This window comes from Equus przewalskii, chromosome 2 (genome assembly GCF_037783145.1).
Source record: "Equus przewalskii isolate Varuska chromosome 2, EquPr2, whole genome shotgun sequence".
Taxonomy (NCBI): Eukaryota; Metazoa; Chordata; class Mammalia; order Perissodactyla; family Equidae; genus Equus; species Equus przewalskii.
In genome coordinates, this window is record NC_091832.1 from 22,148,635 (window position 1) to 22,167,969 (window position 19,335).

Consider the following 19,335-nt stretch of genomic DNA (forward strand, 5'->3'; position numbering starts at 1 on the left):
ACACAGCCATCTTGTTCTCCAACTCAAACACACTCTTTTCTGGGAAGTCTTCTTCAATTTCTCTCTATTGAATCTGGTCTTGCCCTCACCTGAACTAGCCTAACATTTTGGTACCTCTTTCCAGCCCTGTCATTTATTCATCTAGTTAATGAACATTTATTAAGGACCTGCTCTGGGCAAGGCCCTGAATTAGGTGCTGGAGATCCAGAGATAAATAAAATTTGGTTCCTACCCTGCAGAAGACCACATTCTAATTGGAGAGACAGAAACTGAAACAGATAATTTCAGTGCAGTGTGAAAGCTGCTTTCATGGGGGAACCCAGGGTGTTATAAAAACCCAATAGAGAGGCATAACCCAGAATAAAAGTACAGAAAGTCTTCAAGGGAAGGTAGGGCTTAATATGAGTAGTATTAGCCAGGGGAAAGGGTTGGGGGGTGGATGAAAAGAGATTCTGGGAAGAGGGAACAGCTTATGCAAAAAAACAGGGACCTAAAATAACCCTGTCGTGTGAGAGATTGTTCTCCTCTTAGACTATAAGCCCCTTGATGACAAGGGACCACACTTAAATCACCTTAAACACTTCTCACTCAGAGTCTTGCTTATGGTATCTGCTCAACAAATATTTGTAGAATGGAATCATATTTGAGGGCAATGAAAATGCAGTGGCTCAGCACAATCACACAGACACCTGCAGTTGGAGGTAGTCCAACCTGTAAGCTCATTTGCATGTATTTGCATAATGAAGCCAACTTCATTTCCCTGGGGGTCCAAAGGCTCTGCATCGTGGGGGATCCAATCACTCCTGGTTGGGGGGTTGGGAAGGGAAACTGTCAAGGCCGGAGACTGGTCCTCTGAGGACTCTGGGAAACTCTCTGTCCCCTTCACTCACCACTCTTCTTTTCTATCAGGAGCCAGTGGTCCTGAGCCTTCTGAAGTTAGTATTCTGCCTGGCAGTGGGGATCCTGACACCGAGGATGGGACACCCAGGATGGTGAGTGGTAGGAGAGTCTGAGAGATGGGGATTAGATTGGGGGTTCTCAAATCAGAATAACTTGGGTTTGAATCTTGATTCAAAGTGATTTACCCACTTATTGGCTTTGTGACCTCACCATTTTGAACTCAATTTTCTCATGGGTAAATGTGGATAATATCTATGCACAGAATGTCAGTGGGATTAGAGAACATTAGGTCTGCACAGTACCATATACATAGCAAGTGCTTGGGAAATAGTAGGAGATGAGCTGTGAGCAGGATCTGGAAGAAGCCTGAAATACGGTGGGTATGGGGAGGTGATGGCGGGGTGGAAGGGAGGGTGAGTCGCAGAGGTGCTGCTGTCTGGAGTCTTTGAGGCTGTCATCCCCTCCTAGTCAGCAGATGGTCCAGGAGCCTGGTCTGGGATGAGGGAGGGCGCCGTCTGCCAGCCTATCGGTCCCTGTCCCTCCTGCTGACACCCCCTCCTGCTGTAGCTCCTGTCCTGGCAGCTCTGGAGTCCTGATTGGAGGCAGTTCTTGCTGAGAGCTGACCTCTCTGTCCTGTAGCCTTGGCGAGCCTGGGATGGGGGCCAGGGACACTGATTCCAACGTTTTCTCTCCATCACCTCCTTGCCCTGCCAGCCCACTGTTCCTAGGAGGAGGAACTCTCGGGTTCCCATCCCAGTTTAGGATTCAGATGCTGCCTTGAACAGCCAGTATTCCCTCTCTTTATGGTGTCTCCTCCCTTTATGACTTCCCTCCAGTGGGATGGGGTTGGCGGGGGGTGGGTAAAAGGCAAAAGGAGAAGAAATTCCACTGGGGACTATTTGGAACCCGGAAGAGGAAGGAGGAGTCATCTCAGGTTATTCCTTCCTATCTCGGTCCTGGAAGGAGGGAGAATGAGCCTGCAGTCAGTTGGAAGGAGCAGGGTGTGGAAGGAAGTGGAGGGATTTTCCTGCAGAATCATGCTGGAGATGTAGTTTTGGGTCCAGTGCTCTTGTTCATTACTGCTGCTGGGAGCTGTCACCCTGAGACCTGGCTCCTCGCAGCAGTGGAAGTGGGCAGGGATGGGGCAGAGGTGAGGCCCTGGGTCAATTTGCCTAAAGCCAGCTTGTTAAAAGTTCACCTAATGACTGGTTTCTTTGAATATTTTTTTTGTGTCTGTTTGGGTATCCTTTTATTTTTGCTAACCTAAGGATTTAAAAAAATTCATTTGGCTGAGGGCATTTCCTCTTGGGAATATTTATCACATTTGCAGAATTTGATGAATGACGGTATTATTTTGTGCCCTTGTGAGTGTCTTTGGCTAGTACGACTGTTTTAAGGAATTTTAAGTCCATTTGTGGAAAGATAGTATAGTTAATCACAATAAATTGGTATGCATTACCAAAAAGAATACAAGAACACCTCATAAACGATAGTTTTAGTTGAAGTGACCTGTTGTTCAATTTGAATCCCTTTTCTCCCTATTTTCCCAGGAGGTTCCTGGGGCCTGGCCCCCAACACTATGAAGAGCCCTTGCTGAGGCCATGAGGGGTTACCATGGCGACCGAGGCAGCCATCCCCGCCCAGCCCGCTTTGCTGACCAGCAGCATATGGATGTGGGCCCAGCTGCCAGGGCCCCGTACCTGCTGGGCTCCGGGGAGGCCTTCTCCACCGAGCCCCGCTTCTGTGCCCCGAGAGCAGGCCTGGGACACCTTTCTCCCGAAGGGCCCCTGAGCCTGAGTGAGGGGCCATCAGTAGGCCCCGAGGGAGGGCCAGGGGGGGCCGGAGTTGGGGGGGGTAGCAGCACCTTCCCCAGGATGTACCCTGGCCAGGGCCCTTTTGACACCTGTGAAGACTGTGTGGGCCACCCACAGGGCAAGGGTGCCCCCCGCCTGCCTCCTACACTCCTGGACCAGTTTGAAAAGCAGTTGCCAGTTCAACAGGATGGCTTCCACACGCTACCATACCAGCGAGGTCCAGCAGGGGCCGGGCCAGGACCAGGGCCGGGGTCTGGCACTGCCCCGGAGGCCCGCAGTGAGAGCCCCAGCCGCATCCGGCACCTGGTTCACTCTGTGCAGAAGCTCTTTGCCAAGTCCCACTCTCTGGAGGCCCCAGGGAAGAGGGACTATAATGGGCCCAAGGCCGAGGGAAGAGGTGGCTCTGGGGGAGACAGCTTCCCTGGCCCGGGCTCTGGAGGCCCTCACACCTCCCACCACCACCATCACCACCACCACCACCACCACCACCAGTCCCGGCACGGCAAGAGGAGCAAGAGCAAGGACCGCAAGGGGGACGGGCGGCACCAGGCCAAGGCCGCGGGCTGGTGGAGCTCCGACGACAACTTGGACAGTGATAGCGGCTTCCTGGTGGGTGGCCGGCCCCCGGGGGAGCCTGGTGGTCCCTTCTGCCTGGAGGCTCCAGATGGGTCCTACCGGGACTTGAGCTTCAAGGGGCGCTCGGGCGGGTCAGAAGGCCGCTGTCTTGCCTGCACTGGCATGTCCATGTCACTGGATGGACAATCAGTCAAGCGAAGTGCCTGGCATACCATGATGGTCAGCCAAGGCCGGGATGGATACCCAGGGGCTGGGCCAGGCAAGGGGCTCCTGGGTCCAGAGACCAAGACCAAAGCCAGGACTTATCATTATCTGCAGGTGAGGCTTTGGTGGGGGTGGGGAACTGGGTCCTCGGCCCTCATCAGTGTTGTCACTCAGGGAGCTATGGAAAAGGTTGGATGGGAGCCAGCTGTGCCCCTGATGGAGAGCTTGGAGGCAGGGTAGCTCTGCCCTGCCTCACTGTGTCCCCTTGAGGCCCTTTTGGAACCTCCGTTTCCCCATTTGGGCAATGAAGGGTCCCTCCTATTCTGATGTTGTATCCATGTCAGGCAGACTTCCCCTTGACCTGCTGTTTTGGACCAGCTGTGCTGGCCTCTGTCTTATGAGGCTGGAGGCAGAATGAGGTTTAAGGTAGGCAGCGGACAGGACTGTGTGGTACTCCCTGGCTGTAGCTTCTAGGCTGTAGATTGGAGGTCAGCAGTTGGAAAGCGGTTCTCCTGCCCCAGGCCTTCTCCAGACCTCTTTTCTGCTCAAATCTGGGTGGTCCAGATATTGTTTGAATATGAAGGTCAGTTATTTCCAGAATGTGCCTCTGCTGGAGTTTGTCGTTCTGGGGTACCTGCAGTAGAACAGCCCATGAAGCTGTGGAAGAACCCTGGGAGGCTGTCCCGTGGATTTTCCTAGACTGGAGACACACTGAGGTCTGAGCCCCGGATGCAACGCCAAGACAGGGCTTCTTGGGAGAGGATGGTGCAGGTGATAGAGGGCATGATATCCCCATCCTGTCTCACCAGCTCTGTGATCTCCGCAGGTGATGCTGGGAGCTCTGACTCCTTATGGAGCCTTCATCCATCCCACACTGTCCACTCTCTATCTTTTTACTGAACTTTGGTCGGAGGCTCTTCTCACCATCAACCTTCCTCTTCTCTGCTTCGGGTCTCTTCTCATACCCCCTGACATATTTTCTTGAGCCCTCCCATAGTTTAGGACAAAAAGTCAATACAAGTTCTAGAAGTCCAGCGGACCTCCGGTCATCCCCCAAGCCCAATATTTCACATAGTTATTCCACAGTCATTCATTCAGTGAGTATTTCCTGGGTGTTGTGGCTGCAAAGATGAAGACACAGGTGCAGGTTGTGAAGAGCTCACTGTTTAGAGGTGAGGTGGGCAAGGAAACGTATAGAACCCAGTGCGATGAGGCTGTGGTAGGAGAGAGTGCTGGGTACCGTGGGAGCACAGAGGAAGCACCGCACCCACCTGGGGTGGTGGTGGCCAGGGATTGCTCAAAGCAGCTTCTACGAGGAATGTCCCCTGAGCTGAATCTCAGTGGAGGAGTTGGGTTAGTGCAGAAGTGGATGAAGGGTGTTCCAGGAAGAGGCTACTCATGTCCAAAGGTGTGGAGAATCGAGGTTGCATGTGTCTTTGGGTGTCACTGGGCTTACTGGTAAGTTGTTCACGTGTTAGGGCTCTCCTGGGTGGGGAACTTACGGAAGCTCAAGGGAACAGTTAGGGCCACATTGGAAGCAGAGAGGGGTGGGAGACAGAAGGGAAGGTTGGAGACTTCCGGACTACTGAATTGGCCTTGGATTGCCCCCTCCCTGCGTAGAGAGGTTCTCTAAGCTGGGAATTGAAGGGTCCCGCAGGAAGGGCCAAGGTGGGAACACCAACCCTTCTCCCATAACTGAGCCCTTGCCATCCCTGGAGCCTCACTGCCACCCCACTGCTCCCTGCTACTTCTCTAGGGCTGCCCTGGCCTCCCTGGGGGCTTCCTTTTTAACATGCACCTCACAGTGTCCTGCAGAGGAGCGAGGAGCTCTGCAGTGGCTACGGAGTGGGAACCCTGCAGTGTGGCAAAGCGTGCCCTGGCTGGCCCATCATCTGGCCTGGCTTTCTCTGCCTGCCTGCGGCTCCTCTCTGTAGAGTATGGGGAAGGTGAATGACCCATCAGGGCCTAGGGTTCCAGGGCATCTTAGGACTGGGAAGTCTCAACCCATTTGGGGGAGAACAAGGGGCTGCTGGGACCCTCCAGACAGCCTGCTGCTCCCCTGGCACAAAAGCAGGGGAAACCGGCCCCATCAAACTAGGTGTCTTTGTTGGACCCTTAGTCCTTTTGTCAAGACCCTGTTTCTCGCACTGGACCCCAGCTCTCCCTCAACCCTCTCCCGGAACTCCTCTTGCCACTTGGAGTTCTTGTTCCTTTATGGAGCCTCATTTCCTCCCTGTGTTCGCATCTTCTGATTGAGCCCCAACCCTTCATTGAGTCCTGTTCCTCCCTGTAGGCTCCTTCATCGGGCCCCATCCCATCCCTGGGTCCCTGTTCTCGCACTGGTCTCCGTCCCCTCACCTAGCATCACTCCCAGAGTCTCTGTCCCTCCCCTGAGCCCTGATCCCTGATCCCTTTCTGAGCCCCAATCCCCACCCCATTTAACCTGTTCTTTACAACAAGTATTTTAAGTCTTCCCTACTTGCCCCAGCCCCCTCCCCCACACCTTCATTTACACTCATTCTTTGTAGTGCAGTCGACCATCACGGACCCCCCTCCCCTGCCTGTCAGCTCACCTGTAGACTCATTTAGCTTCCCAGCCACCCCCACCTCCTTATTTCTTGGCTCAGAGGAGAAGCCAGGACCACCATCCCAGGATGATCCCTTCAGTAGGGCTTGAGCCCATCTCCCCAGGACCCCCTCCATCCCTGAGCTGTTTGTCCCTCCTCCCTCCCCACATTTAAAGACTGTCTTTATCTTTATTGGCTTTTTCCCTCATCCTGAAAATATGCCCAAGTCTCTCATCCAAAAAATCCTTTCCTCAATCCCATAGCCCCTTCCGTCGTGTCTTCCCTTCGTATCCAAGTTCTTAGAGCATACACTCCGCTTCTTCACTTTCTTTCATTCTTCCCTTTACTGCAGTCTGACTTCCACACCCTCTGTCCTCTAAAATGTTCTGGCCGTGGTCACCAATGGTCTCTTGAGAGCTCTCCTTGAAAGGTACTTTTCAATGTTTATAATAATAATAGTTGACATTTATTCAGCACTTACTGTGTGCTGGGCACTCTATATTGGCTCATTTACCCTTCTCACCAACCCTGTGATGTAGGAATAATTATCATTACCAATTCACAGATGAGGAAACTGATAGAGATTAATCAGTTTCGCTCAAGTTCACCTAGCTAGCAAGTGCTGGGGCCAGAATTTGAGCATGGATCTGTCTGACTCCCGAGCCTGAATTACTAACCTCTGAATGCACTGTGGCATTTGACATTATCAATTCCTTTTATTCTGGAAATGTCTCCTGTTTCCATGACATGGCATTCTCCTGAGTTCCCTCCTACCCCTCTGCCCACTCCTTCTCAGGTGACTTCATAGGCTCCTCTTCCTTTCTTTGCAATCTCTTTTTAAATGTCAGTGGATCCCTCCCAGCTCTCTTTCTTCTTTCCCCTGGGCTCTTCCATTCACGCCTCTGGATTCAGCAGGCGCCCATGATTCCCACGTCTGCCTCCAGCCCGGATCTCTCCACTGAACTCCAGAACCAAATATCCAAGCACCTGCTCAACAGTTCTCTGCCAAACTCAAGATGCCCAACCCTGAACCCATCACCTTTTCCCCAAATCTGTTTCTCTGGGATTCTATGGCTCAGTGAGCGACAGCACCATCCCCCAGGTCCTCAGCCAGCAGCCTCCCAGTCATCCTCAACTTCTCCCCGCCCCCTCACCCCCCACATCTAATCAGGCTCACTGATGCTCCTTAACACCTCTCATTTCCATCTCCTCTTCCTCCTCATTGTCATTGTCTTAATTTAGGTCTCATCATCTCTTGCCTGGATAACGGCAACAGCCTCCTAATTGATCTCCCTCCTGCCACTTGAGCCCCTGCCCTGCTCCTGGCCCTCCACAGTCCATCCTCTCTTTGGACTGTCAGAGAGCTCTTTCTGAAACACAAATCTGATGTCACTCCCTTGCTTAAAACCCTCTGTGGCTCCTCACAGAAGGAAGGAGGGGGAGTCAGAGGATTTGGGAGCTAAGCAGGTGAAGAGGATGGAGGAGAAGGAGGGACAAAAGGTGACTGAGGTCAGGTGATACTTTACTGCTGGGGGTGGGATTGACACAGGTCATTTTGACCTCTGATCTTCGACCTCTTGGCATCTGGCATTGTCAGCCCCAGGACTTTCTAGGTGGCCTTCGGTTAAGTAGCAAAAGGTCCATGGAGGAGGATGAGGCATCTCCTGTAAGGGGGAGGACAGCCTGAGACCTCGCTTCCCACTCCATGTCTGCATGCTCCTGAGTGTGGCCTGCTGGAGCCAGGGCAGAGCATTTCCCACTGGCAGTGGGGAAAGAGGGTCCTGGCCTCTAGTTTTAGTAGGGACGTGTCTGAGAGACAGAGGCCCCTGTTCCCACAGGTGCCGCAAGATGACTGGGGGGGTTACCCCACTGGGGGCAAGGATGGGGAGATCCCCTGCCGCAGGATGCGCAGCGGCAGCTACATCAAAGCCATGGGGGACGAGGAGAGCGGAGACTCAGATGGCAGCCCCAAGACATCTCCCAAAGCTGTCGCCCGGCGCTTCACCTCCCGCCGCTCCTCCAGCGTGGACCAGGCCCGGATCAAGTAAGGACAGGGAATGCTGGGGGCTGGGAGGCGGGAAGCTGATGCTGGGTACCTGCAGGGGGTGTGTGTAAAGTGGGTACCGGTCGGGTTCCCTGCTTAGGGTTCAACTGGGTAGTCCCCATATAAAGAGGGGGTCCCGGGTGACAACATATGTCTGAGTGCCTCTTTGGGTTGGTTCCTTTACCCAGGAGTCTCCTGGGAGTTTCTGGCAGATAGAAGCTGCTCATGGGCCCCAATGCTATCATTCCCCTCCCCTGCCTCCTAGCAGACTCCTGTTTTGAATCTGGAATTTTGACCTTTCCCAGCTGCTGTGTCCCACCCCGGATCCACCCACGGAGCTCCATTCCTGGCTACACCCGTTCCCTCACTACCGGACAGGTAGGGAGAGGCCCAGGATGCCCGAAGGAACGGGCGGGAAGGGAGAGTCAGTCCCATGTTAGCCTAGGCCTTAAAATCAGAGATCTGCCCAAGGAGAGAGCTCGGGTCTGGTTCTGGGGGAGCTGGGAAGCCCGACTTGGGATTCCTGGAGCTGACTCAGACTGGAGATCTCAGAGAGTCACGTCCTTAGAAACCACCAAGCGTCCTCAAAGTGATGAGCTTGTGAGGGCAACATCGTTTCTCTCAGGTTCCCCAGCCCTGGCCTGACTTTATTGCTCTCAGCCCACCCTCCCGGGAACAGTAGGATTGACTGTACAGAGAGGGGACGAGCAGAGTTTCAGCCTCAGAGATGATCAGGGCTGTGTTCTCCCCTCACCACCTCCACCCTGTGGGACCACTAGCAAGACACTTCACCTCTCAACGCCTCTGTCTTCTCATCTTTAAAATGACGACAGTACTTGTATTTATCTCACAGGGGTTTTGTGACAGTTCAGTGAAACAATGTTTGCAAACACAAGGTACCTGGCCCCAAATTGTTATTTTGTAAATGTGAGTTTCATACCTAAGTGTAGACTTTCCCCTCAACCAAACGGAGGCAGCACAGTTTAGTAATTAAGTGCATGAGATGGGTTTGAATTCCAGCTCAATGACTTACCAACTTACCAGCTGAGTGACCTGGGGCAAGTTACTTGACTTTTTTGAGCCCCACTTTCCCTATTTAAAAATAGGCATCATAATAGTGTTCTTGGCACATAGCCAGCACTCAAGAAGGGTTAGCTATTTTTACTATTTGCTGGGGAAAAAAGCAATGCAAAAAGCAGTGCAAAAGACTGTCCACATTGGCTCCTATTGTTTGCTGCTTCAGTCTCTCAGCATTTCTTTGCTACATTTCCTGAATCAGGGAATCTGACTGGCACAGCCGTCTTTTCACATCAGACCAGCCTCTGTTGCTAAACCCACTAGTTAGTGCTCAGTGTTCATTTTACTTGACCCATCAGCAACATCTAACACAGTCGATGACTCTCTCCTTCCTGAAACACCTCACTCAGTTAGCTTGGAGGACAACCCACCTTTTAGGTTTTCCTAGATCTCTCTCTGGCTACTTATTCTCAGTCTGTGTCACTGGTGCCTACAAACTCTCCAGGATCTGAACATTGGAGTTTTCAGGGCTTAGTTCCTGGACTTCTCTCTACACTCACTCCTTGGGTGAGCTCATCCAACCTCATGGCTTTGAATATTATCAAGAGCCTGATGACTCCCAAAGTCGTCTTCAGCCCAAACCCTCCCATAAATGCCAGGTGTGTATATCTGTGTATTGAAGTCTCACTTGGATGTTTAGTAAACATCTCAAACTTAAGATGTCCAAAATTAAACTGCTGGTGTCCTTTCCCCCACAAATTCCCTGCCCCATCCACTGTCTTCTCCATTTCAGATAATGGCAACTTTATCCTTCCAGGAGCTCTGGTCTAGAAGCCTGAAGTCAGTCTTGACTCCTTTCTCTCTGTCATATCCCACATCCAGTCCTCCAGCAAATCCTGTTGGTCTCACCTTCAAAGCATAACCAGGATCCCTCAACTCCTCTCCAACTCCACTGCCACCACTCCAGTTCATGTTGCCATGTTCTTTTGTCTGGTCTGTTGCACTGCCTTCTAGTTGGTCTCCTGCATTTGCCCTTGCTCCACTTCATTCTCTCTCAGTACAGCAGAGTGATCATTTAAAAATAGAACTACATTCACTCAAAAGCTTACTCAGAGGAACATTCAAGGACTTTACTATGGCTTATAAGGCCCTGCATGATCTGGCCCTTGCTACCTCTAAGTTCCCCTCCTAACATTGTTCTCTTCCCTTACCACTCCAGCCACACTAGTCCCCTTGCTGCTCCTCTGACACCACAGGTGTGCTCCAGCCGCAGGGTCTTTGCATTTGCTGCTGCCTCTGTCCGGATCTCTCCTTCTCAGACACTCCCATGGATCACTCCCTCACTTCTTTCAGGTCTTTCCCCAAATATTCTAAAATCTAAATTTTAACTACACCCGCCAACATTTCCTATTTCCTTTCTCTGTTTTTCTTTTCTTCTTCTTAGCACTTTACACTATCTAACATCATGTATATAATACATATTTCTCCTGGGAGGCATGGCTTATAATCTTTGCTTTACAGAAGTGGAAGAAAGTTTAATGCATGAGAGATGTCAACTTATTATCTATAATAATGCATTTTGCCTTTAAGTCTATTTTTTTGTTCAGTGTTTTCCCAGAACATCTTTTTCCATCTTTTACTTTAAAACATTTTGTCTCTTTATGTTTTAGGTATGTTTTTTGTAAATAGTTTATAGCTAGATTTTATTTTATATCCATTCTGACAATTGTTTGAGAATTTGGCACATTTATGTTTATTGTGATTACCAATATGCTTGGATTTTGTTTCTGTCATCTTACTTTGTACCTTCTATTTATCCTGTCTTTTGGTTGATGCCTTTCTACTCCTTTGCTGCCTACTTTTGGATCAGTTGGGTTTGCTTCATTTTTCTCCTCAAACTAGTTTAGCAGTTATATATTCTATTTTCATTCTTTATGGTTACTCTTATAATTTTAGTGTGCCTATTTGACTTAGCAAAGTCTAAAGTTGACAATTTCTTCTGCCTTTCTCCTGGACAATGCAAAGACCTTAGGGCACTTTAACTTTGATCGCCTCTTCCTTTCTTATGTGTACTTGTTGCCCAGTATTTTAGTTCAACCTTTTTTTCTTTTTTCTTTTGGTGAGGAAGATTGGCCTCGAGCTAACATCTATGCCAATCTCCCTCTAGTTTGTCTGTGGGATGCCACCAGAGCATGGCTTGATGAGCAGTGTGTAGGTAAGTGCCCAAGATCCAAACCCTCAAACCCGGGCTGCTGAAGTGGAGCGCATGAACTTAACCACCATGCCATCAGGCCAGTCCCTGGTACCATCTTCTTTTCGTCTTTCCAAATTAGTCTTTATTATTGTTGTTACATTTTATGCTATTAGTACTTGGTTATATATACTCACATCTTTACCTTTTCTCCCCTCACTGTACCTTCTTACATTTCATTCCTTCCTTTTAAAGTAAATTCTGTAGTAATTTTTTCAGTGAGTGTCTGTTAGTAGCAAATTCTGCCTTTAACAAAAAATGCAGTTTACCCTCAGTATTTAAGATAATTTACCTTATTATAGAATTCTAGGTCAATCATTATTTTCTCTCAGTGTTTTGAAGATTCCTTTGTCATTTGTCTTCTGTTATTGCTGTTGAGGAGTGTACTGTCAATCTAATTGTCTCTGTAGGTAATTTTCATTTCTCTCTGATTTCTGTTAAGATCTTGTCTTTGATTTTGGTGTTCTGTGGTTTCGCTATGATGTGTGTGTGTGTACATGCGCGTGCACGTGCCTGCTCCCTGAATCTGAGGATTCATGTCTTTCATCAAATCTAGAAACTTCTCTCATGATTACTGTTTGCTGGTACATCTTTGTCCATCCTTTTACTTTCAACCTACTTGCTTTTTTATCCAATCTGAAAATCTCTGCCTTTTGATTGGGGATGTCTTGTCCATTCACATTTAATGTGATTATTGATATGGTTGGATTGTTTCACGTTGTTTTTGTTCCTCTGTTCTTTCTTTACTACCTTCTTTTGTATTAAATAATTAAATATTTTTAGCATGCCATTTTAACTTCTTTGTTGTTAATTCCTTTTTACTTTATTATTTGAATATTAGTGGTTGTGCTAGGAATTACAATGTATATCTTAATTTATTAGAATCAATATCCTTTTTTCTCTCCCCTCTTTGTGCTATTATTGTCATATATATCACCATATATACATCGTAAACCTAAGAATTATTATAAACCATTGGTGGTATTATAGTAATTGCTTTGTACAATCTTATGTCTTTTAAAGAAGCTAAGATAAAAACTGAGAAAAATATGTTTATAGAGTCTTTTATATTTACTCATATTTATCATTTCTTTCTGTGGATTTGAGTTACCATTGAGTGTCACTTCCTTTTATCCTGAAGAACTTCCATTAGTATTTCTTGTAAGATAGATCTGCTAGCAGTAAATTCTTCAGTTTATATTTATTTGGAAATCTCTTTATTTTTACTTTATTTTTGAAGGATAGTTTTGCTGGATATAGAATTCCTGGTTGAGTTTTTCTTTCAGCACTCATATAGTGGAATATATCATTCCACTGCCTTTCGTATTCATTGTTTCTCATGAAAAGCCAGTTATTAATCATATTATTGTTTTCTTTTATGTGATAAATTGTTTTTCTCTTGTTGCTATTAAGATTTTCTCTTTGTCTTCAGCTTTCAACATTTTGACTAGAATGTGTTTGGGTATGGATCTCTTTGTGTTGAACCTACTTTGGATTCATTGAGCTTCTTTGATCTGTATATTAATGTTTCTCACCAAATTTGGAAAGTTTGGGGCCATTATTTCTTCCAATAGTTTTTGTTTTTCTCTCTCTTCTTCTGGGATTCCCATTACTTGTATACTGGTAGACTTGATGTTGTCCCATAGGTCTCTGAGGCTCTGTTCGTTTCTATTCAATCTCTTCTCCTCTCCATTCTTCAGGCTGGATAATTTATAATGATCTATTTTCAAGTCTACTGGTCATTTCTTATGCTGAGCCCTTCTAGTGAATTTTTCATTTCATTTATTGTACTTTTCAGTGCCACAATTTCCATTTGGTTCTTTTTTCTTTTTAAAAAATAATTTCTCTTTGTTATGATTTTCTATTCATAAAGTCATCATTGTCATGTTTTAAAAAAAATCTTTAAACATGATTTCCTTTAATTCTTTGAATGTATTTATAATAGCTGCTCTATAGGCTTTGTCTGATAAATCAAACCTTTAGAGACATTCACATTTTCTTGTTTATTTGCATGTCTCATCATTTTTTGTTGAATGCTGAACCTTTTAGATAATATATTGTAGCAACTCTGGATTCTTACTTTACCACTTGAAGATTGTTATTGCTTTGTTTATTTGTTTGTTAATCTCTGGACTGCATCTGTGAAATCTATCTTTCTGCCAAATGTGGCCTCTGATGGTTCCACTATCTTTTTTCTTTCTTGTTTTTATTTTTAAGCCTGGTTTTCTAGGAGTTGCTCCTGTGTCTGCATAGCTCAGTATTCAGCTAGAGATTGGTTGGAGTTTGCGCTCAAAAACCTCAAGCCAGTAAGGCTTCTTGTCTCTGCATATGGTTCTGTGTGTGGGCAGGGAGTACAAACTTCAGGAGTACAGTTTTCAAGCCTGCCCTGGCTTTTACTTTTCACCGGGCTCTCTTCTGTTGCCTCTGCACATGTGCACAGGCTCCATTGGCCAAGGATGTGCAGGTGACTCAGGGCCTCTCTGGTCTCTGTATACATGTACCCAACCTCTGGTTAACCTGGGTTATTTGGAGAGCTTATCAAACCCCCTCTGGCTGTCTCAACCCGTGGAACTCTCTGTTAAGTCCCTGGCTGGTCTTCCAGTCCATAGTTTGCCCCAAACAGTGCCAAAACCTCAGCCTAGCAGTGCTGTTGGCTATTGCTGTTCTTGATACTATAACTGACAATGCTCCAAATTAAGTGAGGTTCCGTTGGTAGTGGTAGTGAGGCAACTGGTTTTCACAGCCTGCCCCACCCTTGTTAAACTGTTGCAACTGATTGAGCTGGGAGCTTGGGTAATGGGAGCAGCCCCAGGCAAGGACACCATAGACTTATGCTATTCTTATCCAAAGTTCAGTAATTTTCATGAGTAAATGTTTCTTTGTTGTACACCTTTTATTGATTTTCAGAGTGATGAAATGATTGTTTTTGACAGTTTTTGTCCAGATTTACAGTTGTCTTGGGAGATAGGATTTGGTGTCCCCCTCACTGTCATGCCTGAAGTCAGAAGCCTAGAAAATTTTCAGCCACTATCATGATTTCTTCAAGTATTGCCTGTTCCACATTCTGTCTAGTCTCTTCTCTGGAATTCCTATTAGTTTTATGTGGGACCTTCTTTTTATATCCTCCATGTATCTTAACCTCTCCTTCATATTTTCTGTCTCTTTACCTCTCTGTGCTGCCTTCTGGCAAGTTCCTCAGATATATCTTCTGGTTTGCTAGTTTTCTCTTCAGTTAAATCTCATCTACAATTTAACTCATGAATTGTGTTTTTAATTTCAGTGCTTTTTTTTTCATTTCTAGAAATCTGATTTGGTTCCTTTTCAAATTCTCCTAGTTTTTTTTTTTTTAGATCAAAGCTTTTATTCTCTTTTTATGTTTTTAATTTTATCTTTTGAGTTTTAGAAATTTTAAACATAATTTAAAAGCTAATCTCTTTTAGCTAAGGTAACACTAGCTACTGTAACAGATAAACCTTGAATTCTCAATGGCTTAATTCAATGAAAGTTTAGTTCTTGTTTAGGTCACTGTTAGTGTTAGTTATCTATTGCTGCATAATAAATTACCCCCAAACATAGTGTCTTGAAACAACAAATATTTATTACCTCAGTTTTTATGGGTCAGGAAACTGAGCACAGTTTATCTGGGTGCCACCTGGATCAGGTGTCTCACATGGCTTCACTCAAGGTGTTGGCCAGGGCTGCAGTCATCTCAAGGCTTGGTTGTAGAAAGACCTGCTTCCATGCTCACTCACGTGGCTGTCAGTAGGCCTCAGATCCTTGTAGGCTATTGGCCACAGACATCAGGTTCTTGACATGTCGGACTCACCAGAGGGCTACTCACAGTATAACATCTTGCTTCTCCCAGAACAAAGGCTCTGAGAGTGAGAGGGAGAGAAGGTATCCAAGATGGAAGCCACAGTCTTTTGTAATCTAATGTCAGAAGTGACGTCCCTTTGTATTTGTGACATTCTATTTATTAGAAGTGGGCCAATTAGAATTAGAAGTCTAGTTCACACTCAAGACGAGGGGACTACACAAGGGTGTGAACATCAGGAGGTAGAGACGATTTGGGGCCATGGCAGGGATTATCACAGTCTAATATTAGTTCATCTTCAATGGAGCTTTATCCGTGAGATTCCTGAGCAGCCTGCGTTAGGAGTGGGTCTGCCAGGAAATATTCTGCAATTGCTTCTATTAGACTATTCTTGGTCTGGGACCATTTTGTATTAATTTTTAATTTGGGGGGTCTGGCCCATGCAGGCTCATGCAGACACCGAGTCCTGAATAGATACAGAATAGGAGATTGGCCTCCTTTCCTTCCAATGCCTGGACCACAGACTAGCTTCTTTATCATCAGTGTGTATTGATAATTGATTTTTTTCGTCCACCTTTGCATCAAAGGCATCTCCTTTCCTACCTTTATGCAAGTTCTCATTTCCAATTCCGTGCTTCATCTGAGCCCAAAACCTTACTCCTGCACCCATGTGGGTGTTAAAAGAGAAACCCTTTGGTTAGTGAGGCCAGGAACCCCTGCCCCACCTCCCACCTCCACTGGGCTGTTTGCAGCATTGACTCACACAGTTAATATTCTGATTTTCCAGTCTCTTCTTAGCTTTTGTCCCCTTGGGACTTCACTGGCTTTCTTGTGAGCTCAGCTATGCATATAAAACATTTGTTATATTTTATCCAGTGTTTTAGAGTGTTTTGAAATGAGAAGGTTTTCCAAGGTTATTTAAACTAAATGACATAAGTATACAGGATGTTGTCTAGCCCCCAGATGGACCCACCAACTCTAGCATGAACAATTTTCAATTAGGTCCCCAAAAAATATGTTCTTCTAAATGTCCCACACCCGTGGAAATATTTACTGGTTCTGAGGCTGGTTTGGAGAAAGACTAAGGTTCTCATTTCCCAAGAGGATTCTTTGACTTTGACTCTCCTGAAAGCAGGGGGTTGGGAGGGGCAGAGTGGAAGGCAGTGCAGGGGTAAAGGGAGAATTCACAGTACAATGTTATAATTTTATAATCATGATACAGTCAAGATCAACTCAGGTGCAGTATTCCTCTGAGAGTCTGTATAAGCCCACATTTCCCTTGGGTCCTGGTTCCTTGTTGGAACTCTAGAAGCTCCTCTTGGCCTGTAGAGATGGAAGGTGTGTGGCCCCAGGGAGTTTCTCACCCTCCCTCTGTCTGCCTTGAATGGCATTGGTCCTGGGATCTCAAAAGCTTCAGAACCCCTGGGAAAGAGAGGCGTCTCAGAAGCATTGTCACTGTGATTTCAGAACCTCCTGCTACTAATAATAGTAGCTAATGCTTATTGAGCATCTGCTGTATGCCAGATATTATGCCTAGTTCTTTACACACGAAAGAGGGATGGAGATACAGAGATAAGCCACAGAGTGAGAGTCCTTCCATTCCTGGTGTCCAGACTTGAGACCAGAACACTTTCTGCTGGGGTTAGGTCAGCTCTCCTGTGCTCTGGGCAGGACCCTCTGGTCTGTATTGGTTCTAGTTGGGGAGTTTCCTGAGCCTGGTCTAGAATTAGCAGGAATTAGATCAGCTCCTGAGCTTCAGGAAATAGCCAGGTATTTGCTGGTCCTTTGTACCTCACAGGTCCAGAGATAGGAAACTGAGAGGTGGACTCAAGCAGTCGTGGTGAAAGCCACAGCTGCCACAGGGGCATGGTTTGTGCCAGTCAAATATGGGAGAACTTCTACAGGATCTTGGATTGATTTTTCCATGGTCTATGATTTCTTGTAATGAAGTTCCTTTAAAAAAAGCTTCAGAAAGAAGTCCAGACCATCCTTCTTTTTAATTACTGGGCCCACGCTGGAACCACGGAATCTGAATCTCTAGCAAATTTGGCCGTGAGCTTTAGAGCAGCCAAAGCAAAGAGAGGCATATAGTTTGAGAGCCCTGGGTTCAGATCCTTGGGGTGGGGCCTGAGTTAATGCAGGTTTAACAAGCTCCCCAGGAGATTCTGATGCTCAGTCAGCCTGGCAGAGAGCCAGGAAACCTGGCATTTAACTCTGGTTTTACCACTTACAAGCTGGGCATCCTTGGAAAATTCATCTGCCCTCTCTGAGCTTTAGTTTGCCATTGGTAGAATGGGATGGAAATTCCTGCTCAGTCTGAGGTAGAATCTAGTGAAATCATGTTATGTTTTGGAGGCTGTGTTGCCTTCTACACACGGATCAAGCCATTCTTTTGGGCCTCTGTTGATCACACATAAATATGATGCCATGAGTCTTTCCTGGGAGATGTCACAAGATGCAGCCATGGGATATTTCCTGTCACATTCACCATGTGGATGCTACTGAGGACCTTGTCTGTCATTTCATCCAATGGTCTCTACATAATCACCCATGGGAGAATTTCTCTTGGGCTCAGTGACATGAATAGTCAAGGTTCTCATGGGTGGTGACCCGTGTTTACCAGGTAGGCCCTGAGACCTTCACATGCCACTGACTGAGTGCTTACTATGTGCCAGTACCTGCACCCAGTGCCTCACATGTGTTTCTAAATAGCCCTATGAAGATGGTACCATTACCACTCCCATTTGACAGGTGAGTAAACTGAGACCCAAAAACTTCAGGTAACTTTCCCAGGCCAAACTGCTAGGAAGTAGCAGAGCCAGTGCTTGAGTCCAGGTGGGTCTCACTCCATAGCCTGTGCTGGCAACTCACAGGCTACGTTCCTTGATGCTTTGGCTGCCCTGAAGCTCAGGGTCAAATGTGCACCCATCCTGTACAGCCATACTGGGCAGGAGGGTGAGTGTCAGGTCTCTAGTCCTCTCCCTTGGGGTCAGGTGTGAGAAACATCAGGGGCCGGGACTAGATGGAGAGGAAGACTGGTGATCTGGAGGCTGGGGCACAGCCAGACATCTGGGAACAGCATAGATGGGGGGGAGGGAAGAGTATTTAGAGGAAAGACTGGACCCCAAGGTGGGCCCCACTGCATTTTGGGAAGCAGCACAGGGCACGGGTGCCTCCACCTTTCTTTGCAGAGAGAGCGTTTCTTTTAGTCCGTGCAGAAGAGTGACACAGAGATAAGCGTCTGCAGATCTAGATATATTACTAAGGCAAAGTGCCTCAGGGAGGGCCCACCCCATGCCAGCACCCCAGTAACTGTCCTCCTGGGCCCTGCCCCCAGCTCAGCGAGGAGCTGAACCAGCAGCTGGAGGCCGTGTGCGGGTCCGTGTTTGGGGAGCTTGAGTCCCAGGCTGTGGACGCCCTGGACCTGCCCGGCTGTTTCCGCATGCGGAGCCACAGCTACCTCCGGGCCATCCAGGCCGGCTGCTCTCAAGACGACGACTGCCTGCCCCTCCTTGCTGCCCCTGCCTCTGTCTCAGGGAGGCCCGGCTCCTGTGAGTACGCCCTCTCTGCCTCGGCCCCGCTCTAGGTTGGAGAGCGCCCTGGATTCTGGTTCTGGCCCCCGCCACAGCTTTGCTGTGTGACCTTTGGCAGATTGCTTGCCTCTCTGGGTCGGATGATGGGGAGAACAATCCTTGGCTCTGTGGGTTAGCAGCACGTGGAGTACCTGTGGCTGCTGGGTCCTGTGGCATCGCGTAGGTGTGTGGGGTGGTCGGCCACAGGCACCTACCCGGTCGCATTCCTCACCCGCTGCGTCTCTGCGTTCGCTGGCCGCAGCCTTCAACTTCAGAAAGGCCCCGCCCCCCATCCCACCGGGAAGCCAGGCCCCGCCCCGCATCTCCATCACCGCCCAGAGCAGCACCGACTCCGCCCACGAGAGCTTCACCGCGGCCGAGGGCCCCGCCCGGCGCTGCAGCTCCGCCGACGGGCTGGACGGCCCCGCCATGGGCGCGCGCACCCTGGAGTTGGCGCCGGTGCCCCCCCGGGCCAGCCCCAAGCCCCCCACACTCATCATCAAGACCATTCCTGGCAGGGAGGAGCTGCGGAGCCTGGCGCGGCAGCGGAAGTGGCGGCCGTCCATTGGGGTGCAG

The 19,335-nt window shown here is 48.0% G+C and overlaps 1 protein-coding gene across 3 annotated transcripts in view; it reads left to right on the forward strand.

Moving 5' to 3' along the window:
* DLGAP3 (DLG associated protein 3) overlaps positions 1 to 19,335 on the forward strand; it is a 57,030-nt gene that overhangs the window by 20,344 nt on the left and 17,351 nt on the right. For all 3 annotated transcript variants that reach the window (XM_070610359.1, XM_070610358.1, XM_070610360.1), the window contains 6 exons: positions 910 to 992; positions 2,451 to 3,608; positions 7,900 to 8,105; positions 8,411 to 8,483; positions 18,525 to 18,738; positions 19,022 to 19,335. In XM_070610359.1, coding sequence (XP_070466460.1) covers positions 2,502 to 3,608; positions 7,900 to 8,105; positions 8,411 to 8,483; positions 18,525 to 18,738; positions 19,022 to 19,335 — 1,914 coding nt within the window. In that variant the 5' untranslated portion in view covers positions 910 to 992; positions 2,451 to 2,501. The remainder of the gene's footprint in view (positions 1 to 909; positions 993 to 2,450; positions 3,609 to 7,899; positions 8,106 to 8,410; positions 8,484 to 18,524; positions 18,739 to 19,021) is intronic.